At 42.6% G+C, this 26,449-nt stretch overlaps 1 protein-coding gene across 1 annotated transcript in view; it reads right to left on the bottom strand.

Moving 5' to 3' along the window:
* ME1 (malic enzyme 1) overlaps nt 1–26,046 on the bottom strand; it is a 166,630-nt gene extending 140,584 nt beyond the window's left edge. Inside the window, exon 1 of the mRNA XM_070418169.1 lies at nt 25,877–26,046. Within this exon, the coding sequence (XP_070274270.1) occupies nt 25,877–25,954 (78 nt within the window). The 5' untranslated portion in view covers nt 25,955–26,046. The remainder of the gene's footprint in view (nt 1–25,876) is intronic.
* Nucleotides 26,047–26,449: the final 403 nt, after the last annotated feature.

Below are 26,449 nucleotides of genomic sequence, written 5' to 3'. Positions count from 1 at the left end.
GACCCAGAATGGACCTAAGAGATTTGTTGGGAAGGGGTAGTACTACAAGGGGTAGTAATAGCAAGAGAAACCCCAGCAGTCATTAATCTTGAAGACGGGAATGAGCAATTCCCCCTGGAGAAAGGTCTCCCCTGGAGATAGGTCTCCTGGGGATTTCCAAGAGGCCTTTCTGGTTAGACTGTGGCTGCTGTGCCTATGGGTCTAGCAAAAGTGCAGCAACATGATGATGGTCAGGTTCGCTCATTGTGACCACTGCTGATGTTTCTTAGACAACCTGGATGAGTAGGAATGGATTCACTAACTTTGTGTTGGACAATTCTACAGCCATCCTCCTTTGCCCCAAAAGTTTCTTATGATGGCAAAAGAGTGACTCCCAAGTGTTCAGGAAGTTTATTACTCTGGGAAAAGAACAGACAATTTGGTTCATCCCTGAGGCTGACAGATCCTGAGTGTCGAGAAATGAACATGTCCAACCTTAGGAAGTAGGTGAAGGAGGTCAATGAATGAACAACTCTCTATTTCTTCTATTTTTTAAAATACAGATAAGCCCATTAATTCATGTCACTGATAGAAAGCCTTATGTTTGGACTCCTGGGGGCAGACTGAGGAAAGGCAAATAGATTTGTCCACTGAATGATCCCTGACCACTGGTGGAGCTCTCGAAGTTGCCTGCAAGAGCTAGCTGGGACAAATAGCTCCTTCTGACTTCTCAAAAGGTCTCCAGGCGCAATCAGTAAAGCTGGTGTCGCTACAAGATGTTTCTCTCCACTAGCAGCCATTCTCATGACTGCAAAACTCCCATTGTTACATGCTCAGCTGGGGGTCCTCTGGGGCTCCAATATGTGTGGACAGCAGCAGAATGGTTCCTTTCCAAGAGGATAATCCAGTGTGACCATCTGTGCCTGCCCCATCACCCTCTCTTGGTTACTTGGAGAAGAGCAAGCAGACCAGTGCAGCCTGTCAGTTCCTTGCCTAGGAGTTTCAGCAGAAACCAGGACTCCACTGCAGTGCTGCTGGAACCTTTCACATGCCATTTGCTTTTCTACTTGTCATGTGTGTCCCCATGCCAGAATGCAAATGCCATGATGTCAGAGAACTTGTCTGTTTTTTCCACTCTTTATCTTTCGTGCTTAGAACAGGACCTGGCATAATTAGATTTCAGGAATTTACTGCATAAACAGTAAAGTTTTAAATGTTTAATTTTAGAGACTTACATTAAAATTTTAAGAACACTAAAATTGCTGCTCAGAAAACTGATTAGCATATAGACTCTGGTACAATTACATTTAAATATAAAGCAACTGGAAAGTGATATATACATAAAAAGTAACTATAAAGTAGGGAGCATATTTCACTTTCTAAAGATATAACTGGGAAGACTGATCATTTAAAGCAAAATGCCATGAAACAAGTATTTGAAATGACACAGAATTATGTAGAGTAATATATTTGAAAAAGAAAGAAAAGAAAACTCAAATTTTTCTCAAACTTGAAATGAAAAATTTGGAAATTAAAAATGGGGGAAAAGCTAGGCTAAGATTAGTCTCAAAAATACATGAATATCTGTAAAGAAACAGTAAACTTCTGAATATTATGCCTTGAAAATCTGCCTGCAAATATAATAATCAAAATATCAATAACCTGAGAATAAGGCTTATTATCATTCACTTAATAATGGCACTTAACTATCATATGTTGATGTAGTTAGCCAGTCTTTTTACATACATTTTCCAGTGAAAGTGTATGTAACTAATTTCTAATACTAACAGGTCTCCCATATCTTGTGCCATGTAAATGATAATGTCATCTGGATATCTCTTAATATCCTTTTATGTTTAGTAACTATAAACTCCCATACATTGTTAACAAAATTTTCCAAGACAGAGTAAAGAGCCAATTAAATTCTATAAAAACAACAACAAAAACCCACCCAGAGTTTAGAAATCTGGGGAACTAGGCCAAGTTAAATTCCTGTAATTGGATTCATATTCTATTACTATCCTATATGTTTATGATTTTTAAAAAATAAATGAATAAGTAAAATTAAATCTTAAAGTCCCTGAAAATATAAAAATATATATGGTATGATTTCATTTAAACCACAGTTTTTAAGAATTACTCATCAATGTGATCCTTACCAACCAGCAGCTTCCCAAAATGTATTTAGAGAAAAAGTGGAATTTTGAACCATTTAACAATCCTGGCTATATATTTCATTTTTTCACACTAACAGAAACATATTCATAAGCATATTTTTTGCAGTCAAGCCTATCTTTGTTTTAATAATTATTATTGAACGTATTACATATGTCCCCTTTTTCCCCCACTGGCCCCCTCCAGGATTCACCCCACCGCAGGCCTTCAGCACCCTGTCTGTGTCCATGGGTTATGCATTATATGCATACAAAGTCTTTGGTTGATTACTTCCCACCCACCCTCTCCCACCTTCCCTCTGAGATTCTGCACTCTGTCCCATGCTTCCATGTCTCTGGATCCACTCCATTCATCGGTTTATTTTGTTACTTAGATTCTACATATGAGTGTGATCATGTAATACTTGTCTTTCTCTGAATGACTTATTTCATTTAGCATGATACTCTCCAGGTCCCTCCATGCTGCCTCAAAGGTTAAGATATTCTTTTTTACAGCAGCATAATATTCCACTACGTAGACATACCACTGTTTTTTAATCCACTCATCTGCTGATGGGCATTTAAGCTGTTTCCAAATCTCAGCTATTGTAAATGGTGCTGCTATGAACATAGGGGTACATATATCCTTTCTGATTCGGGTTTCTAGTTTCTTGGGATATATTCCTAGAAGTAGGATTACTGGGTCAAATGGAAGTTCCATTTTTAATTTTTTTGAGGAAATGCCATACTGTTCTCCACAGTGGCTGCACCAGCCTGCATTCCCACCAGCAGTGCACAAGAGTTCCTTTTTCTCCGCATCCTCGCATCCTCGCCAGCACTTGTCGTTTGTTGATTTGTTGATGATAGCCATTCTGACAGGTGTGAGATGGTACTTCATTGTTATTTTAACTTGCATCTCTCGGATGATTAGTGACTTTGAGCATGTTTTATGTCTCTTGGCTTTCTGTATGTCCTCTTTCGAAAAGTGTCTATTTAGGTCCTTTGCCCATTTTTTGATTGGATTGTTTGTCTTCCTTTTGTTAAGTTGTATGAGTTCCTTATATATATTGTGGAAATTTATAAACAACTCAGTTCTATCTAAAACTTGCCAGAAAAATTCCAGTTTTATACATTCTTATTAAAAGCTGACGTAATATACAAATGTTTAAAGAATGTTTACCTTAGGGTTATCCTGTAGGGTCTATCCAACAAAGAATAGTGTATCTAAAGCATGCAGGTTTAAACTTTCATTGGATTTCTGCTGAGTCTTTCATGTAGTTGAAAAGCTTAGACATCCATACTCATATTGGGTTTCCAGAACATCTATAATTCTAGTTCCCTAAAAGCATTTTCATACACTCTAGGTTCAACTCTGGTTTTCTCCTTTTCTGTCTTCCTTTTACTTTCCCTACTCCCTAAAAAACCTTTTGGACTAGATCCCTAGAAGAATGGTATGTTGTTTCACTGCTGAGAGCAGAAACAGGACAACTATTCTTCTGGACTTTACTAATTAATCTATGTATATCTTTTTGAGAAAACCGAGATTATCAAGCAGATAGAAAACAAAATTCCTGGCATAACGAGAAACATATTAAAAACCATTTTTGCACCAAGCAAACATAACAGAGAAAGAAACTAGTTTTACCCTGAGTAATTTATCAGAAACTGTTACCATTAAAAACAGAGTATATTCAGTATTCTATACTAAGCATCTTTAATGTTTCCAGTGAACTTTAGTAGTTTGCCTTCTTTTCTCCTGAATAATGATTAAAAATAATCAGGCTGAATGGCAAAAAACAAAAAAAGCATCTAAATCACAAAATTTTTAAGATGACCGGTAGGTTAGTTTGCTACTGGGGTCTGGCCAATCAGGACTGAGCAAGATGGGGAAGACATGCCCTGGAGCCCTCCTGCGGTCCCTCCCGGCCCCAATTGTGCACTGGTGGGGTCCCTCGGCCTGGCCTGCGCCCTCTCACAATCTGGGATCCCTCAGGGGATGTCAGAGAGCCGGTTTCAGCAGATCCCACAGGCCACTCCCCTCGGGAGGGCACCAGATGCTGGCAAGTGCTGCTGCTGTGGTGGCGTGAGCCTCTCCCAGTCAGGACTGATTGGGCGCGAGACTGCGGCAGGTGCAGTGGGGCCAGGATGAGTGGGAACGGCAAGTAGGATGTGGGTAGTGTTGGACTGTGGTTTCGGCCCAATCGCCACAGGCTACCCCGAGGGACCCCACCCTTGCACGAATTCATGCACCAAGCCTCTAGTGTGTGTGTGTGTGTGTGTGTGTGTGTGTGTGTGTATAAATAAAAGCTTAATATGCAAATTGTCTACATGGGAGTTCGACCGGGGGACTGATCACTTGCTATGATGTGCACTGACCACCAGGGGGTGGTTCAGAACAAAGGAAGGCCCTGGCCGGCAGCCAGCAGCCAGGGTAGGGAGGCCCTGGACAGCAGCTGGAAGGCCCCAATCAGCCCTGATTGACAGCCAGGCCTAGGGACCCTACCCATGCTCATGCACCGGGCCTCTAGTATAAAATAATACTAGAGGCCCGATGCACAGATTCATGCACTGGTGGGGTCCCTTAGCCTGGCCTGCACCCTCTGGCAATCTGGGACCCCTCGGGGAATGTCAGACTGCCACAGCTGCGCTTGCTAGCCGTGAGCCCAGTGTCTGGAGCCCATTGGTCAGCTGAGCAGGGCTCCTGCAGTGGGGGCACACTGACCACCAGGGGGCAGCCCCTGCATTGAGCATCTGCCCCCTGGTGGTCAATGTGTGTCATAGTGACCTGTCTACTGGTCATTCAGTCGTTTAGTGACTTAGGCTTTTATATATCTAGATTAGTTTCAGGAGTACAGCATAGTGGTTAGACAATTACATAATTTACAATGTGATTCCCCTGATAATTCTAGCACGTACATGGTATCACAGTTATTATAATATTACAATATTATTGACTATATTCCCTATGCTGTACTTTACATCCCATGACTATATTGTAACTATCAATTTGTATTTTTAAATCCCTTCACCTTTTCACCCAGCCTCTCAACACCGTCTCATCTGGCTACCCTGTTTGTTCTCTGTATCTATGAGTCTGTTTCTGTTTTGTTGGTTCATTTGTTTGGTTCTGTAGATTTCACATATAAGTGAAATCATAATGGCACATCAGTTCTAACAGGTTTTTTTTAATACAGGCAGTCCTTGATGTACGTCATTTTGTGGTTACTTCACCATCTCCCATTTATTTATTTAAAAAAAGTTGCATGACGCATGTGCTTTATGTTTTTTATTATTTATTTGCCACAAGTAAAGGTCAGGAATTGCTATCTTTCTTTTAAAATTTTTTTACTGTTTCACTTCATTGCTGCTGTGTATGTGCTCCATGTGAGTGACATAGGTGCTTATGTAGGTGGGGGAACAGATCTCTGACGGAACCCGAGGACCAACTATATCAAAAGATTTTCAAATTAATTTTAATAGTAATTTGGGAGAAAATTATTTATCTATTAAGAGTTTTAAAGGAGGGGCCTTTTTGTTTTTATTATTTATTATTCTGAAATAAAGAGATCAAATTTTAGTTTTAAATACCATAGTATTTTTAAATGTATTAACATAGTGTATTTGCAGAGTTTATATCTACAGAAAGAGAAGTGATACTAATTTGTCCTGGATACATTCTACTGAAGGATTCCTTCCTATACTTTTTCCAGAGTGCCAAAAATTGCTCTTTTCTCTCTCTTTTTCTCTCTCTTCCTCCTACCCTCCTTCCCTCTGTTTTCTCCCTCCCTCCCTCCATCCCTCCATTCCTCCATCCCTCCATCCCTCCATCCTTTACACTTTCTCTTAAAAAAAAAAAAAAAGCCAAATCTCAGATCTTGGATTGAAATGTGCAAGAATAATCCAAACCAAATCAAATGGGTAATAACAGTTGCCAGTAGAGAGTCTAGTAATCATATGCACATTTACACTATTCTAGACAAAATCCTCTAAATATGCCTAAGATAATACATATAGTGATTACTCAACAGAAAGGTCAGGATGACTAGATACTTGTCTATTGTGCATTCATTTGATTTCTTAACTCGCTGACCTAACAGAAGAATCTGCAAAGTTTGAGAATTAGATGGCATTTCGACATATTTAATTACCAATTAAATTAAACATGGATTTGTAAATGTCCCTTGCTTTTTCCTTCAAGAAGATTTTCCTCCTTTTCTTTGGATTAGTGAGGGGCCCTCCAATATGCTCCCACAATATCTGGTACTTCTCTACGTCATTTCTACTTAACTGCTGTTTCATCCGGAATTCTGGGTGCTTCTGGTGGACAAGCACTATGCTATTCATATTTGTAAGCCAGCCTCTGACACAATGCCAGGATGGAGCAGGGCCTCAATAAATTTTAAATAAACAAGTGGATGAACAAATACATGAGTCTGAAACAACTTTTCAGTTCCATGTAGTTCAGTTCTATGTAGTTCTAATTTTAAGCAATCAACCCATCCACTTCAAATTTCAAACTAATAATTTTTATATACACAGATGTACAAGAATGTTCATGATGTGAAATCTGTCCAGTAATAATTGAGCTTTCACACATACATTAGAAAAATATTTAATTAAATTAATCTAATACTAACAACTTTTTAAATTGATTTTAAAGCAACTATTCAAGATCCACTTGGTTTGATAATAAGACATATCTACTTAGCGTTAAGTACCAGAGTTGGTGGGGATTTTTTAAAATGCCTTAATCTAAATCAGGGTTTCTCAACCTCAGCACTTAGTGACATTTTGAACCAGATAATTCTTTGTTGTAGGTGGCTGTTTGGTACATTTTGGCCTATATTTGGTACATATTTGGTACATATTTGGTACATTATTTTGCAATAATCCATATGCTTTAAATTGATACACATACTTCATGGGCAAACATATATTCACAGGAACATATAAGTCTAATGGGCATACTATTTGGATTTAGATACAAGTTTGATTCACAAGTAGACATTTTTTAACACTGTGATTTTGAGCAAGTACTTAAAGTATTAGGGGTTAAATGGAAACTCTCCTCAATGTCTATATCACCTAAATAAGAGTAATCAAACATTTATGGAGCACACAGTATAGGTTATGTGTGTCTCATTGGGTTGTTAGGAGGATAAAATGTGATTAGATATTTTTGCATCCTGTGTAAATTATAAAGTGAGTGATATATAAATATTTATATTACTAACAAGTTTTAAGATAAAATCACACATATGCAAATCCTAAGTAAATAGGATTCTTCACAGCCCAATACTGTCAGAAACTCCTTGAATTTAAGAATCAATTTTAAGAGACCAAGTCAGTACCTTTTGTAAAGACCCAACTTACTGGGTTATTAATAACTGGAGGTTATTAACATAAGGTCCATGGACCTAATCACAGACCTGAGTGGATATTATTCAAGAATCTAAAAATGTGGACATTTTGTTTGACAAACTCTATTTCCTCCCATTATAAATGAAGGAAAAACAAACAAGATAAATACAGGGTTGGACAAAAGTAGGTGTACAGTTGTAATACAAATAAATAATATAATAATTAAAAAATAATAATACAAAAATAAACTGTTTTGAGTACTCATAACTATAAACCTACTTTTGCCTACCACTGTAGTAGTGGTTCTTGTGATTCTGGCAAGAATCACATAAAAATGTTCAAATAAACATTTTTATATCCTATTACATTTGTGGGATATATTTTGACATATCATTTATATCTATCATTATTTTAAATTATAGTAGTTTAAAACCCAAAATAAGGTTGCTTTATAACATGACTAGGCACATAGGCTAGTCAGGGTGATGATCTTCCTACTGATCTCTTTTAAAAATAAAATTTTACTTTAAATTGCCTATATTTAAATATATTGCAATGCCACGTAAGTCTTTAGTAAAGAGAAATATATCTTACAATATCCCACATTTAGTGTTTAACATTTTAATATATATATTGCATTATAATTGGTTTCTTTTATAACATTATGTATTTTACTTATTTAAAACTATTGCTTTAAGGAGTCTACAGACTTCACCACATTTCCAAAGGAGACTTTTGGCAGAAAATATATTAAGAACTGTTACAGAGAACTATGTTTTAGTTTCCTAAGGGATACACACATACTTCACATATCAACATGATATGCCCAGAAACACCACAAGATGGCTTTCTTACTTCAGATCCACAGTTGAGATTTTCAGGGATGTTCTGTCTCCTCTTACAGTTGTTTTGTGGGTGATTATAAAGCTCACTGTGTTGGTTAGGGTTCTTCAGAGAAACATAACCAATAGGATGCATGTACATACCCATGGAAATTAACTTAAGGAATTGGCTCATTCTATTATGGAGATTAACAAGTCCTTAAATCTGGTCAGCAAGATGGAGACCCAGGAGAACCAATGGTGTAGTTCCAGTCCAAATCTAAAGGCCTGAGAAACCGAGAGAGCTGAGAATCTAGTCTAGCCTGGCCCACCGGAAATAGGGAGGGAAGTTGGCTTTGCTCAGTCTTCCACTTCAAATGTTAATTTCATCCATAAACACCCTCACAGACATACCCAGAATAATATTTGACCAAATGTCTGGGCATCCAGTGGCCCAGTCAAGTTGACACATAAAATTCATCATCACATTCACCAAATATTTTTCAACAAATATTTTTGAGTGCCTGCTCACAATACTTATAGGCACTAAACCAATGAAACAGTGGATATGTCAAACATGGTCCATGGCCTCAAGGAATTTACAATTTAGAGAGCTTACCAGGATATTATATAAATAGCTATACAAATAACTTTAAAATAATTATGTGATAAGTACAGGGAAAAGGGAAAGCTTATGATGTAACTTAATTTAGAAGGTTCAAAGGGAAGAGCTCACTGAAAAGGGTGTTCAAATGAGATTTGATGGACACATAGAAGAGTAGGAGTTGACCAAGTAAAAAGCTGGGGTGGTAGTGCAGGCAAGAACAGGGCATAAACCCTAATGCACAAAGCCTGGCTTCTTGGAGAAAGTATAGGGAAGAAAACTGCATCAACTGTGGAAAGAAGGCTGAAAGATGACACCGAGAAGAGAGGCAGGAACCAGAACAGGCAAGTCCTTGTTAGCCTGGTCAAGTTTTAAACTGTATCCTAAGACTAATGGGAGAACTCCTTTTTTTTTCCCTAACTAGTCATACCATTTCATGAAAATGCTACAGGTGAGTTCAGAGCACTCACCCAACAGTATTTGTTACTCACCATACTGAAGAATCCCCTTGCTTAGGCTAACTCAGTAAAGAAAGGGAACACAATGCTTCAGAACCAGTTGCAGAGTACCAGGTTGATGATACAGAGTCCAATCTGGGATCATGATTCTCAGTCTATTTTCCATGTCTCCCTATGATCTGTATATATAAAAGCCTGAGCGACCGTTCCAACCAGTCGACCATTTGCTATGACACGCACTGACCACCAGGAGGCAGATGCTCAATGCAGGAGCGGCCCCAGTTGGTCAGTGCACTCCCACAGTGGGAGCACCACTCAGCTGATCGAGGGGTGCCAGATGCAGGGCTCACGGCTGGTCACTGCAGCCCGGAGACTGCAGCAGAGCGGCAGTGAGCCTACCGAGCAACAGCAGGCACAGCGGGGCCAGGATGAGCAGGAGTGGCAAGCAGGAGCGGCAGGCGGCGTTGGACTGCTGTTTTCGGCCAGATCCCCACAGGCCACGCAAGGTGCAACTGGCCTCTAGTTCATATATATACTCCTAACTGCAACATTTCTCTTTATAACACCACCTCCTACCCACTACTCAAAAGGCATACCTAATTCATGCCCTATGTTAATAACATTTATGAAAATCCCTTGTAAGAATATGCTAAATACAGTATTTCTAGAATGTAATGGAAACAATTGTCACTGAAACAGTAGTTGCCTGCAGGAAGGAGAACCAGTTAGCTGATGCACAAAAGTGGGAGGGGGACAAACTTTTCACATTTTGGTATCTTTTTATTTTTATACAATAAATCTCTAAGGCTATTAAAATATTAATAACTGTTAAAGCCACTTATCTCAATCTCTAAGAATATTGTAATCATATTTGTCATTTACATGTGTTAAATCTCTAGCCTGTTTCTGGCAGCTCTGGCTATAGCAGAGACTGCTAACTGTCTGCCACATCTGTTCTCCCCTTCCTCCCCAGTAAGAGAACCATTACATTATTTGGGGCAGCAAGGCATCAGGTAAAAGACTATAATTCCATACTCCCTTGTAGTTAGATGTGGCCATGTGACTATAAATGGTAGTGTTGTATGAGATGTGGGGAAAACTCCTTAACCCCTAGAGTGCCGGGGAGCACAATCGTGCTCTTCCTGTCTTTCGCCAAAAGTGTCAGGAGCACTTTATTTTAACATTATATGTTTTGTTCAATTTTTTTTCTACTAGTATTTTATAATACAATCAGCAAACAATATATGTGAAAGATGAAAATAAATGTAGTAAAGGTTTCCTTAAGTTTTTGAATATGTAACTTCATTTACTTGCGATTCATAATTTTTTTCCTAAACTGCTGTAAAATCAGCAAAAATGAGTTGGCAATTTTAGCATAGTTCCTAGGATATTGGTTGGCACTCAAAGGGTTAAAGACAGCTGACTCCACTGAAAAGTGGGTTTTCTAGTGTTTCATTTCTTCTAGCAGTCACCTGGGAATGTGTACATAAAATCTATAAATCTACACTCAGGACTATGAAGTGATCTTGAGGATGGCAAAGCAGCGATGTTCTTGGTCACTCTGTGGACACACCAAAAAGCCTGAGATGGACTCTCAAAGGTCACAGAGAAGGAAAATCCACTGCTTTTTCCATTTTCTCCAGCCCCAGCCCCAAGGCAATCTCACAGTGGGGGGCAGAATCATGGCTACCACAGATGTTGAAAATTCTAAGGGAGGAATGTCATTCTTTTTAACCAGAGGAGTAATGGTCCCAAGATCATGCATGGATCAAATGCCTGCTGCTTGTTTCTCTCTCTTCCAGTTACTTGGCCCCAGATACAAATGCAGCTGCAGGAAGTACACAGCAGAGCAGGGAAACTAAAGGCCCAGTTTTCTGGCTTGTGGGCTGGAAAGGGGGACCTGCAGGAGACAAGATAGTATCAGAGAAATCACAGAGAAGGGAACTCAAAAGAGCAATCCCTTAAAGTTGTATATGAACTCCTGGGCTCACTTCTGAGCTATTCATGTATCGATCTGACTGACCTTAAAGCACAGTAAAAGCTTTGAGAACTGAACTGTGCAGTGAACCACTGCACAAACCCCACACTGGCCACTAGATGGTACACATGATGAACAGATCCAAATAGCAGTAAAAAGTAGGTTTTGAAAATGGGATACTGAAACCACACCCATGGAAGCTGGGTCTAACTTACACACTGACCTAACCAGATTGAGTGGTTTCTAAAAATAAAAAGAACAGTATTCTCCTTAGGATTTAACTAAAACCTATAAACTCATAATATGCAAATGTTCAGGGTCCATGCAAAAATTACTCAGCATATAAAGAAACAGAAAAACATTAACTCTCAATGGAAAAGAAATTAAACAAGCATCAATCCCAAGAAGATACAGGTAATGGACTTATCAAGGACTTATATCAGTGCTTGTAACCATGTCCCAAACCATAAGAGCAAAATATTTTAAAATGACTGGAAAGATAGAAAGTCTTGGCTAAGAAATTAAAACTATAAGAATCAAAATGGAAATTTTAGAACTAAAAAAACCCCAATAACAACTAAAATATTCATTAGATAGGCTCAAGAACAGAATGGAGATGTAAGAGGGAAAAGTCTTTCAACTTGAATACAGATCATTAGAAATCAACCAATCTATAAAACAAAGAGAAAAACAAGAGAGGGGGAGGGGAGTAACAGCCTCAAAGACTTGTGGGCAAAACCAAAAAGCATAACATTTGTATCAACAGAATCCCAAAAGGAGAGGAGAAATAAAAAATATTTGGAAAAATAATGGCTAAAACCTTATCAATTTTGGCACAAGACATAAAATTACAAATTCAGGAAGCTCGGCAAAACACAAGAAGATAAACTCAAAGAAATCCAAACCCAGAAATACTATATTCAAAATGTTAAAAACTAAAAACAAAAGGGAAAAAAATCTTTAAAGGAGCCAGAGAAAAACAACAATTGGAATGACTGTAGATTTCTTTTTTTTTGTTTTTTTTTGTTTTTTTTTTAATTAAATCTTTATTGTTCAGATTATTACATTACTCTTTTTTCCCACCATAACTCCCCTCCACCCAGTTCCAACCCCACCCTCTGCCCTCACTCCCCACCCACTGTCCTCATCCATAGGTGCACGATTGTTGTCTAATCTCTTCACTCACCCCCACACCCCTTCCTCCCCCCCCCCCCCAAGAATAGTCGGTCCATTCCCTTTCTATGTCCCTGATTCTATTACAATCACCAGTTCATCAGATTATTTATTCACTTGATTTTTAGATTCACTTGTTGATAGATGTGTATTTGTTGTTCATAATTTGTATCTTTACCTTTTTCTTCTTCTTCCTCTTCTTACAGGATACCTTTCAGCATTTCATATAATATTGGTTTGGTGGTGATGAACTCCTTTAGCTTTTTCTTATCTGTGAAGCTCTTTATCTGGCCTTCACTTCTGAATGATAGCTTTGCTGGATAAAGTAGTCTTGGTTGTAGGTTCTTGGTGTTCATCACTTTGAATATTTCTTGCCATTCCCTTCTGGCCTGCAAAGTTTCTGTTGAGAAATCAGCTGACAGTCGTATGGGTACTCCCTTGTAGGTAACTGATTTTCTTTCTCTTGCTGCTTTTAGGATTCTCTCTTTGTCTTTTGCTCTTGGCATTTTAATTATGATGTGTCTTGGTGTGGTCCTCTTTGGATTCCTTTTGTTTGGGGTTCTATGCGCTTCCTGGACTTGGAAGTCTATTCCTTTCACCAGGTAGGCGAAGTTTTCTGTCATTATTTCTTCAAATAGGTTTTTAATATCTTGCTCTCTCTCATCTTCTGGCACCCCTATAATTCGGATGTTGGTACGCTTGAAGCTGTCCCAGAGGCTCCTTACACTATCTTCATATTTTCGGATTCTTTTTTCATTTTGCTTTTCTGGTTGGGTGTTTTTTGCTTCTTCGTATTTCAAATCTTTGACTTGATCCTTGCGACCCTCTGGTCTGCTGTTGGGAGTCTGTATAATATTCTTTATTTCAGTCAGTGTATGCTTAATTTCTAGTTGGTCCTTTATCACAACATCGAGGGTCTCATTAGATTTCTTGAGGATCTCACTACATTTATCAGCGGTCTTACCAGTCTTTTCGAGGGCTTCTAAACAGTTCTTTAAAGACCTTAAAATTGTGGTTTTGAACTCTATATCCAACAGTTTGCTTTCCTCCAATTCTGTCGTTTGTGTCCTGTTTCTTTGTCTCGGCATTTTTTTATGCTTCGCTGTGTCGATAGAGTGCCTTTCTGTGCTAAGTGTCCCAATTACCTAAGGTAGACACTCTTGGTGCACCCCCTTGTGGGCTTTGTGCACAGTCTTGTTGTGGTTAAGCCTTGATTGTTGTAGTTATCACTGTGAGGAATTGACCTCCAGGTCAATTGGCTGTGAGAATCAGCTGTGTCTGCGGTGGGAGAACTTCTGTGCTGGAGACACCCCTCTGGGGCTAGACTTGCTTCGATGGGGCTTTGGTGCTCACTGAGTCTGCCTCCTGAGTGTGTCTTTTATGGTTCCACGGAGCTTAAAGCTCGACTGTAGATTTCTTGTCAGAAACAAGGGAAATCAGGAGGAAGAAGAATGGCACTTCTTTAAAAAATTCTTTATTGTTTAAAGTATTACATATGTCTCTTATCCCCCATTGATCTCTTCCAGGCCACTCCCACCCCCCAGCGCCAGCCCTCACCCCCTAGTGTCTGTGTCCATTGGTTATGCTTATATGCATGCATACAAGTCCTTTGGTTGATTCCTTACCCCACCCCCACCCACCCCTTCCTTCCCTCTGAGGTTTGATGGTCTGTTCCATACTTCTCTGTCTCTGGATCTATTTTTGGTCATCAGCTTATGTTGTTCATTAAATGGGCAAAGGACCTAATTAGACACTTTCGAAAATGGACACACAAAGGGCCAGGAGACATATGAAAACATGCTCAAAGTCACTAATCATCTGAGAGATGCAAATCAAAACAACAATGAGGTACCATCTCACACCTGTCAGAATGGCTATCATCAACAAATCAACAAGCAACAAACCCTGGTGAGGATGTGGAACCCTCGTGCACTGCTGGTGGGAATGCAGACTGGTGCAGCCACTGTGGGAAACAGTATGGAGTTTCCTCAAAAAGTTAAAAATGGAACTCCCATTTGACCCAGGAATTCCACTTCTAGAAATATATCCCAAGAAACCAGAAACACCAATCAGAAAGGATATATGCACCCATATGTTCATAGCAGCACAATTTACAATAGCTAAGATCTGGAAACAGCCTAAGTGCCCATCAGTAGATGAATGGATTAGAAAACTGAGGTACATCTACACAATGGAATACTATGCTGCTGTAAAAAAGAAGGAACTCTTACCATTTGCAACAGCATGGATGGAACTGGAGAGCATTATGCTAAGTGAAATAAGCCAGTCAATGAAGGAAAAATACCACATGATCTCACTCATTCATGGATAATAAAGACCATTACAAACTTTTGAACAATAATAGATACAGAGGCAGAGCTGCCTCAAACTGATTGTCAAACTGCAGTGGGAAGGCCAGAGAGGGTTGGGGGGCAGAAGGGAGGGGAGTAAGAGATCAACCGAAGGACTTGTATTGATAGATGAATGGATAAAGAAAATGTGTTGTATATATATGCATGTATATAAACTTACACAATGAAATATTATTCAGCCATATGAAAGAAATCTTGCCATTTGTGACTACATGTATAGACTTTGAGGACATTATGCTAAAAGAATTCAGACAGAAAGACAAATACTGTGTAATATCACTTATATGTGGAAGTTTTTTTTTTAATGAGCTCAAAGATACCGAGGTGAGAGGCTGGGGGGTACAAAATGGGTGAAGATTGTCAAAAAGGATAAACTTCCAGTTATAAATACATGTCATGATAAGTACCTATAATAATAAAAGCATAATATGCAAATCGACTGAACTGCTGAACAGCGGGACGACCCTCCGGATGAAGCAGGGGCTGCGAGGGCTGAGGCAGCCAGGACTGGGAGGGCAGAGCCCCTTGCACAAATTTTGTGCATCAGGCCTCTAGTAGTTAATAATACTGTATTGCATATTTGGAAGTTGCTAAGTGATTAAATATTAAAAGTTCTCATCACACAAAAAAACCTGTATAACTATGTCTGGTGATGGGTGTTAACTAGACTTATTGTGATGAGGATTTTGCAATATATACAAATATTGTATCATCATGCTTTAAACCTGAAACTAATATAATGTTATATGTCAACTATATCTCCATTTTAAAATGTTTATGTAATACATGCATGGATATGTAAGTGGATATAATACCTATAAAAATTATAACATAAACAGATGAAAGTAATTAGACCTATATGATGATAGAGTATCTGCATCATATTGATGTTGATTTTAAGTAGAATGTGGAAAGTTAAAGATATCTTATTCCTAAAGAGACACTGTCAAAATTCAATGGGTAAATTAAAAGAGGATAATAAAAATATTCAAACAATACAAAAACATAGCAGGAAAGGAGAAATAAAGGAATAAAAAAACAGAGGGGATATACACCTAATAATAAAATGGTGAATAGAAATCCAAACATATCAATAATTACATTAAGTATAAAGGGTCTAAACTCGGAAATTAAAAGACAGACATTGTCATAAATTGGCAATAATCTAAACTGACTGATTAGATTACTGTTTCTCACCTACATGTTCCTGTGAAGATCCAGAAAATGTTGACCTTAACCTCTGACTCTGCATGTCACCATTTCTAGCTCCTCCTGATGACTTATATCATTGGATCTTTCAAACCAGTAATGTCTCTGTTATTTATTAAGCTTTGATTCTTAAAGGAAGATTATAGTACATTTTTCAATTTCCCAATTTCTCAATCAAATTATCTCATAATTTGGAAAAGCATAACTTTTGTGAGAAATTGAGGAAGAAATGTTTATGTGGAAACCGTTTTTTGTCCCTTTGATATGTCTTGCACTGAGTGAGATATGTTAAGTCTTCTATCATTGGTGTGTGTTTTTCATTCTCTTTTCATGTCCTACGGTGTCTTTTTGAGTAAAGGTGGCTGCTGTCTTATTTGGTACATAGATATCAAAACTTCATTCAGAATTGCACCTTTCAGCATTATAAAGAATCCTATATAATAAAAGGCTAATATGCAAATAGACCGAACAGTGGAACAACCAGAACAACTGAACAACCGGTAGCTATGACATGCACTGACCACCAGGGGGCGTGTGGGGAACATGGTGGGTGTTGGCCACGGCAGTATGGTGGAGCAGGTGAGTGGGGACGCCAGACCAAGGCAGGGCACCAGCTGTTGTCATTGGGGCGAGACTCTGGTGGTTACTGAAAATTCTTTGCCCCCAAGTGCTGCGGTCCTGCCTGGCACTGCACCTGCTGCCGGCACCAGCCTCGCTTGCACCAGCTGCCGGCGCCAGAGTTGCCACTCGCACCCACTGCCAGCGTCGATCCTGCTTGCACCCGCAGCTGGCTCCGGAGCTACTGCTTGCACCTGCTGATGGTGCCTGGCGGCAGTCCTGATCACTCGGCACCATCAGCAGGTGTGAGCAGTGGCTGCCGGCCATGATAGCCCCTGAGGGCTTCTCCACCTCCCTCTGCTCCTGAGGGGCAATCGGGGCAGCAGCAGCCTCGCACCCGCTTGTGCCAGCCCCAATCACTCTACGCTGTCAGCGGTGCGAGTGGGGCTGGCGCAGTCAGCATATGGGAGCAGGCGGTGGCAGGAGTGGGGCTGCAGGCAGACAGGGGACTGGGGGCCGTGGCGGGAGGGGCTGGGCAGGGGCACCGAGGATGGGCTGAGACCCGTCCCTGTGCCTACTGCAGCCTCTCGGCCCACAGTTCCTTTCAAGGTGCATGAATTCTAATAATAGGGCCCCTAGTATTTCATATCATTTAATGCTTTTTGACATAACTTCTACATTGTCTGACCTCAGGATAACTCTGATTTCTTGCTGCTTGCATTTTCCCATTTCTTTATTTGTAGCCTGTCTGTAACATTTTGTTCTTGATGTATTTCTTATATGCAGTATAGTTTGTTTGTGCTTTGTGAAACAATCTGAAAACAATTTTATTTATAAGTGAGTTATTCTCACTTATATTTATTTGTATGACCAATATATTTGCTCTCAATTCTGTCATATTATTATAATTATCATGTGTAAGAAGTAAATATAAGCAAGATTTTGAATAAGTGAAAATTTTAAAGATCCACAAAAATGCTTATTAACCAAGTTTCAATTTCTTTTTGGCTCTAAGCACATAAGTAAAGACACACTGTTTGCCCGGGTTGTGGGCTCAATCCCCAGTTGGGGGCATGCGGGAGGCAGCTGACCAGTGATTCTCTATCATCATTGATGTTTTTAAATTACCCTTTAAAAGCAATAAATAAATAAATAAATATTTAGAATCAGTCTGTCAATATCTACAAAATAGCTCGCTGAGGATACTCTCACATTTTTTTCTTTAGTTTATCTTTTCAGAAAACTAAATTAAGTTTTTCAAATATTGAAATACATTATGATATTAAACATGTATATATTAAATATAATTCTTCAAACTAAGGCTAGAGATTCTGATATGCCCCCCTTCCATATCACATAGAAACATCATTTGTTGCCGTCACTTTTCAAAATGATTGCTCCAAAAGGTAGTTTATTACCCTTGATAAACTTAATATGCACCAGGAAAAAAGAAAAGCTACCTGCTTTAAAAGCTAAGTACTCTCTGAAGATAAAAAAATTAAAATATGGTTCATTCATTTATTTCCAAAAACATTTATTTAATGTTCATTGAGTAAAATTCTATACTAATTATGTTTCCTGCCCTATAATAATCAAAATTTAAAAAATACAATGCAATAAATACAAAATGATGTGGTGCAACTGTATATAGAAGAAACAAACTTGTGCCCTGACTGGTTTGGCTCAATGGATAGAGGGTCGGCCTGCAGATTGAAAGGTCCCAGGTTTGATTCCAGTCAAGGGCATGTACCTTGGTTGTGGGCACATCCCCAGTGGGGGGTGTGCAGGAGGCAACTGATCAATGTTTCCCTCTCATTGATGTTTCTAACTCTCTATCCCTCTCCCTTCCTCTCTGTAAAAAAGTCAATAAAATATATATATATATATTTTTTTTAAAAAGAAAGAAACAAAGTTGTGCCCTAGCTGGTTTGGCTCAGTGGATAGAGCATCGGCCTGTGGACTGAAGGGTCCTGGGTTCGATTCCGGTCAAGGGCACATGCCCGGGTTGTGGGCTCAATCCCCAGTTGGGGGCATGCGGGAGGCAGCTGACCAGTGATTCTCTGTCATAATTGATGTTTCTATCTCTCTGTCCCTCTCCCTTTCTCTCTAAAATCAATAAAATATATTTTTTTAAAAGAAAGTTGTTAAGTAATGATAATAGGACTAATATGATTAGAAAAGTCTTCCCTAGAGAGACCATTATTAAATAAACTAATGACATTTTAATTGTAGGAATTACACACAGACAAAAAGTAAAGTATTAAGTAAGAGATTCAGCACATACATTTTAAGTGGAAGGCTAAGTTGGGGAACTAATGAGATAAATTTGGAGAAGATGTAAACCTAATTGACAGATTGATTTTACATTCAACATAACAGTAAATAATAACATACTATAAATACTTGGATAACAGAAGAGTAAGTAACAGAAAGGAAAATGCTAATTGATTAAGACATTTCTCTCATACTTAGATGTAGGACAGACTACAACACTGAAAATAAAACTAGCAAAACTTGCAGTTACCCAAAAAGTAGGGTGATGAAGGTCTGTGTGAGTATGGCTGAAGAAGTCTTCATATAGTTAGGTGACAGGCTGAGGTGTTATAGGACAGTAAGAAATACTAGTGTTTCTTTGGAGCCAAGGTTGTCACAAAAATCAATATGGATTCCTGGACTAGCAAAAAACTTAAAGGCCCAGAAGTCTTCAGAGTTCGGGGCAGATCAAGAAGTTCCACAACTATGGTTTCAGTAGTATACAGGTGTTCCAAAAATATATATATACACACTTTAACAGTTGATAGCTCAATTTTGAAAATGAAATGTATTTTAATAAACACTGCCTTTATAGTTATTCAAAGTGTGTGTATACAGTTTTTTGGGATATCCTATATATGAGGATATTGCCACTTCCATGAGGTACCACAACACTGGGTAAGAAGAATAGTTTATTCCATTAACCTCTCCATGGTTGGTCAATTAGTTTTTTAAATCCAATTTGATACAATGCAGCCAATAAAATTCAATGACAAATTCAAAAAATGTGTTTTTAATGCTGCACCTTTCTACCTTTGGTGAAAATCTCTGTGATACGACTATTCTTAAAGAAATTAATCCTTATTGATGAATAGGAGTATAAAGGGTTTTAATATAATAAATTATTGATGTAAATAGTAAAAGCATAAACTACTCTTGCTTAGGGAGTGCATATTCCATCTACTTACTTGGAACAGACACTCTTGCCCCTGACTTGAGGATTTCAAACAGGTTATACCACTCACGTGGTCCCTTTTAAGTGGTGATCCATACTTGGTCATAAACAGAAGGAAGCTACACATGAAAGTAACCGATTGTTTTGTCACATCAAATTTTACCTTTGTTCTACTGAAAATAGGTCCAGACATGCAGAATAATAAAAAGGAAGAAAAAAAATCAAACTAGCAATTAAATTCATTTTGAAGTATTTCCAATTTCATAATGCTTTATGACCACAAATGCTAAATAATCATAGATTTGTAAAAGTTGCCTGTCACCACAAAAATCAAAAAGAATCCACACTAACCATAATTTATTAAATAAAAGGAATCACAAGTCTTCAAGCCATTAAAATGGATTTTAAAAATCACCAGCAAATGCCCTGACCAGTTTGGCTCAGTGGATAGAGCATCGGCCTGCAGACTGAAGGGTTCCGGGTTCGATTCCAGTCAAAGGCATATACCTTTGTGGGGCACATCCCCAGTGTGGGGAGAGCAGGAGGCAGCTGGTCGATGTTTCTTTCTCATCGATGTTTCTAACTCTCTATCCCTCTCCCTTCCTCTCTGTAAAAAATCAATAAAATAAAAAAAAAATTAAAAAAATCACCAGCAGAGAATTCTTGTCAGGATGGCAGAGTAGGTAAATGCTGTGTTCACCTCTTCCCAAGACATCAAAATTACAACTAAATTACAGAACAACCACTCTTAAGAACCATCTCAAGACTAGCTGAACAGAACTATAACCAATGATATACAGAAGCTACCTGGAGACTGGTAGGAGGGGCAGAGACCTGAAACAGGCTGGTCCCACACCCCCCTGTGGCAGAATCAGGAGGGATATCTCGGCTGTAGAGGTCCCCACTAAACAGTAAGGGGTCCCAGCTCCACCCTGGGCTGCCCAGCCCTGAGCACCAGTGCTGAGAAGAGGCGTCCCAACAACTAGTGAAAATGTCCTCTCAAAGGGCCCGAGCTCAGACTCAGTAGCTCAAAAACGCTTGCCAGGTAAAGGACAGCAGCTTGAAAATTGCCAGGGAAATATGCGGAATGGAATTGTCTGGCTTCAGGGTGAGGGCTGGAGGGCCAGCTCTCTTGGGACTAAAGTACTAACAGGCTCCACTGTTTCTTTGCTGAGCTCTCCCCACACATAAATGACAGGTACAGATGGGCACCAAATATGAGTCTCCTTTAACCTCCCTAACACCCCTCTCACCCCACCCAGGTGATTCTCTGAGATCCCCTAACCCACCCAACCCATGCACCAAAGGAACCTCTTTCTGCAGCTGTTTCTCATACACTGCTGACCTTGACCCACTCTGCCGACTTTCCTAAAAATCTCTCAAAAATCCACAAACCCCAAGTAAACAACAACTGGTCTCCATGTACCCTGTACTTCTTGCTAAGCAGTCCCAGGCCAGACACTAGTGGTGATAGGCTTTGGTTCACAGCATAGCTTCTCCCAGGCACCTCCAAGCCCAGCACAGGCAGCTACCAACCACAAACCGTGTTGCATCTCCTACCAGGTGGACCAAGGATGGACTCAGACAGTGGCTGACCTAGGCCTACATGGTAGCCCCTCACGAGAGGCCCTAGAATTAACACATCTCGTGGACGACTTCAGACCTCACCAGAGCACCACCCAATTAGCACCATAAACGACACACCCAAAGAATGGTCTGGCAGGCACCAGGGTCCCCTAAAGTAAATCCCAATCCATGGAGTCAGCCCCTACATAACAGCTCACCCACTGTAGCCATGGCCAGTCCTCACAACCAGGCAACCTCAGGGTCAAACCCACCCACTGACATGCCTATAGCAATCAAGGCTCAACTACAACAGGAGGGCATGCAACTCACACAAAGGACACCCCTGGAGCACCCAGCTCAAGTGACCAGAGAGTCTGCAGCACTAGGCCCCACAGGACATCTACTATGTAATGCTACCCCACCAAGACTGGGAGACATAGCAGATCTACCTAATATTTAGAAACAAACAGAGAGGTAGCCAAAATGAAGAAACCAAAAATATGAACAAAAAAAAATGGCAATAACTACTTGGTACATACCTATCAATAATCACTTTAATTGTAATTGGATTAAATGCTCCAATGAAAAGACATATGGTGGCTGAATAGAGAAGAAAACAAGACGCATACATTTGCTGCCTACAAGAGACACACTTCAGAGCAAAAGACATACAAAAACTAAAGGGGTGAAAAAAGATATTTCATGCAAATAGAAGTGAAAAAAAAGCTGGAGTAGCAATACTTAGACAAAATAGACTTAAAAACAAAGGGTAAACAAGAGAAAAAAGGACATTTCATGTACAATAGCCAAGATATGGAAGCAACCAAAGTGGTGACATGGCACATATATACAATGGAATATTACTTGGCCATAAAAAAGAATGAAATCTTTCCATTTGTGACAGCATGAATGTACCTAAGGGGCATTATGCTAAATAAAATATCTCAGACAGAGAAAGACAGATACCATATGTTGTCACTGATATGTGGAATCTAAAAAACAAAAAAAGCCATTAAAACAGAAACAAACTCATATATACAGAGAAAAAAACTGACGGTTGCCAGTTGGGAGGGATGTTGGGGGGGCAGGTGACCAAGGTGAAGGAGGTAAGAAGTACAAATCGGCAGTTACAAATAGTCATAGGGATGTAAAGTACTGCATAGGGAATATAGTCAATAATATTATAATAACTACTAGAGGCCTGGTGCACGAAATTCATGCACTGGGGGAAGTGCAGGGTCCCTCAGCCGGGCCTGCACCCTCTTGCAGTTCAGGACCCCTAGCTCTTTACCACCCAGCTCACTACTCCTTAGCATTGCCACAGAGGCGAGAGAAGCTCCTGCCATCACCACTGCGCTTGCCAGTCATGAGCCCAGCTTCTGGCTGAGTGGCGCTCCCCCTGTGGGAGCACACTGACCACCAGGGGGAAGCTCCTGTGTTGAACATCTGCCCCCTGGTGGTCAGTGCGCATCATAGCAACTGGTCATTCTGGTAGTTCTGCCATAATGGTTGCTTACGCTTTTATTATATAGACTAGAGGCCCGGTGCACAAAAATTTGTGCACTGGGGGGGGGGGGGGGGGGTCCCCCCAGCCCGGCCTGTGCCCTCTCGCAGTCTGGGACCCCTCCGGAGATAACCTGCTGGCTTAGGCCTGCTCCCGGGTGGCAGAGGGCAGGTCCAATCCCTAGGTGCAGCCTCTGGTCAGGCTCAGAGCAGGGCCGATTGGGGAGTTGGGGCTCCGCCCCCTGACATGCACAGAGCAGGGCAGATCAGGAGGTTGCGATGCCACCCCTAGTCACACTCAGGATAGGGCCAATTGGGGGGTTGGGGCACCGCCCCCTGTCACACTCAAGGCAGGGTCAATGGGGAGGTTGCGGTGCCACCCCCTGTCATGCACATTGCAGGGCCGATTGGGGGATTGGAGCACCGCCCCCTGTCACACTCAAGGTAGGGTCGATGGGGAGGTGGCGGCGCCACCCGGTCACTCACAGAGCAGGGCCCATCAGGGGGGTTGGGGCTCCGTACCCTGTCACACACAGAGCAGGGCTGATCAGGGGGTTGGGGAGCTCCCCCCTGTCACTCACAGAGTAGGGTCGATAGGGGAGTTGGGGCGCCGCACCCTGTCACACTCAGGGCAGGGCCAATGGGGAGGTTATGGCTCTACCCCATCACACACAGAGCAGGGCCCATGCCGGGGGGGGGGGGGGGGGGGGTTGGGACGCTGCCCTCTATCACCCACAGAGCAGGGCCAATCAGGGGGTTGGGGCGCCACCACTGTCACACTCAGGGCAGGGCCTATGGAGGAGAGGTTATGGCTCTACCCCGTCACACACAGAGCAGGGCCCGTGGGGGGGGGGGGGGGGGTTTGGGGCGCCGCAACCTGTCACACACAGAGCAGGGCCGATCAGGGGTTTGGGGCACCGCACCCTGTCACACACAGAGCCAGAGGGCGATCAGGGGATTGGGGAGCTCCCCCCTATCAGGCACAGAGCAGGGCTGATCAGGGGGTTGGGGCGCCTTCCCCTGTCACGAACAGAGCAGGGCAGATAGGGAGGTTGTGGCCCCGCACCCTGTCACACACAGAGCCACAGGGCGATCAGGGGGTTTGGGCGCTGCCCCCTGTCACGCTGATCCCAGTGCCGGGAGGCCTCGCGGCTCCGCTGATCCCAGTGCTGGGAGGCATATTACCCTTTTACTATATAGGATAAAGGCCTGGTGCATGGGTGGGGGCCAGCTGGTTTGCCCTGAAGGGTGTCCTGGATCAGGGTGGGGGTCCCCACTGGGGTGCCTGGCCAGTCTGGGTGAGGGGCTGAGGGCTGTTTTCAGGCTAGCAGGTGGCTGAAGCTCCCAACCGCTCCTTTTTTTCCTTTAAATTCTGGGCCAGCTTTAGCTCTGAGGCTTGGCTCCAGCTCTGAGGCCTCGGCTGCTGAAAGCAGGTACCTGGTTTGTTTAGGTTCTATAATCGAAACACTGTTTCAACTCCAGCTCTGAGATCCCCGCTGGCTGAAAGCAGGTTACTGGGGTTTTGTTTAGTTTCTATATTTGTAACAATGTTTCAAACTGCAAGCTCAGAGGCCGGCAGCAGCAGGTGGGGAACGTTGGCTTCCTCTGTCACTGGAGCAAGCAAGCCTTCTGTTAGCTTCAAGCTGCCTAGCTGCCGGCCGCCATCTTGGCTGGCAGTTAATTTGCATATCACCCTGATTAGCCAATGGGAAGGGTAGAGGAGGTACAGCTAATTACCATGTTTCTCTTTTATTAGATAGGATGTATGGTGCCAGGTAGGTATTATACTTATTGGGGAGGATCACTTTGAGTGTTACCAAAATGCCTAATCACTGGGTTGTACACCTAAAACTAATATAATATTGAATGTCAACTATAATTGAAAATTAAAATTGGAAAAAACACCCACACACACACACACACACACAAAATCACCAGCAACATGATGGGGTGGGTGGGTCAGGGCAGGGAATGAGGTCCAGTTCTTAATGAAAAAGGGTCCATATTCATGTAAAAGGGTGTCCAGTAAAGAGACAACCGAAATCACTAAACTAATCTCTGCGCTGACTGGTGCGTTTTCCATGTGCTAACTACAAAGGAGATGTCAACAGCACACACATACACAGAAGGAACCATCCAGAGACACACCCGGCTAGACCATAACCGCGGCTGCGTCGTATCTAGACAAGCAAATTAAAAAATGTGAGGTGCTTCTCACTAGCGAGAAGTCTTAGGGGATTATACTACAATACTTGTGAAGAAAAATGAAATCCTACCAGGATCTGAAAAGGGTTCCCTGAACACTGTACACTGAATTTTCCTTTTAATAATAATTTTTAAAAAATCTTAACTTCCAGAAGGCCAGGTTCACAAAGTAGAGCTGGCTTTACCGCAGTCCCATGTCTGGGGCCGCAGCAGAGGCCACCCACCCGCACTCCCAGGCTCCTAAGTGTCACCCAGGACCCTGCGTGTGAGCCAGGCTGGGCCAGCAGGGCCGCCCCCTCCGGGGGGGCCTCCGGGACGGCCACAGGGAGCCCCGCCCCCGGTGGGGAGCGGCGAGCGCTGCCTACCTGCCTACCCGCCACCTTCACAGAAACACACTTTGTTTCCACCCCTTCGGCCCGGTTCTCGCCCTGGAGAATCTGAGAAGCCATCAAGTCTTATAGACAAGCTACATCGTCTCTGGTCCCAACCCGGGATGCCGAGGGGCGGAGGCACCACCTCCCGTCCCATCACACTCCTGGGCACAGACCCGAGTGGGCGGCCCCTGCGCTCCGCCGGCTCCGAGGCACGGAGGTCGCCCCAGGGCCCCGGGCCGCCCGGCGGGCACCGTCCAGGAGGAGCGGGCGGAGGGGCCGGGCCGGGCGGGCGCTGCCTGCCCCTGGCCGGGAGGAGCCGGCCGGCCAAGGGCTGCCCGGGGGCCGGGGGCTCACCTTGTTGAGGCGGGAGTCCCGCAGCACCGAGCAGCCGCGCTGGGGGGTGTGGTGGCGGCGAGGGCCGCAGGGCTCCATGGTGGACGCTCGGGGGGCGGCGCGGTCGGGCGGAGCGGGAGGCGCGCGGCGCGGGCCGTGGATGCTGCCGGGGCGCCGGCGCGGAGTGCGAGTGCGGCGGCCGCGCAGGGGCAGGGCCAGGGCCGGGGCCGGGCGCGCGCCGGGGGCAGGCGTGGGAGGGGAGAGGGGGCGGCGGCCGCGGGAGGAGCCGGCGCGGAGCCGGTGGCCCCAGCCGGACGGCCCGCGGGAAACGCTGAGTCATGGCCGGAGCTCGCCGCGCGGGCGAGCGGGGAGGAGGGAGCGGCGCTCGCGGGGCCCAGGCGGGCGGCCCGGGCGGCGCTCCCCGCCCCTCGCAGCCCCACTACCGCCGCCACCGCGCTCGCCGCCGGGACTGGACGGGCCGTCCCCGCGTGGGCGTGTCGGCGTGCGGCGCCCTGAATGCGCTCCTTGTCCCCGAGGCCCGCGTGGGGCGTGCGGGGCCCCTGGCAGAGCCGCCGCCGGAGGGGGGAGCCGTGC

The sequence above is a fragment of the Myotis yumanensis genome, unplaced genomic scaffold (genome assembly GCF_028538775.1).
Source record: "Myotis yumanensis isolate MYYU_CA2020_CCGP unplaced genomic scaffold, mMyoYum1.0.hap1 SCAF_6, whole genome shotgun sequence".
NCBI lineage: Eukaryota > Metazoa > Chordata > Mammalia > Chiroptera > Vespertilionidae > Myotis > Myotis yumanensis.
Note: the sequence above shows the minus strand (reverse complement) of the source record. Positions and strands in the feature narration are given on the sequence as shown.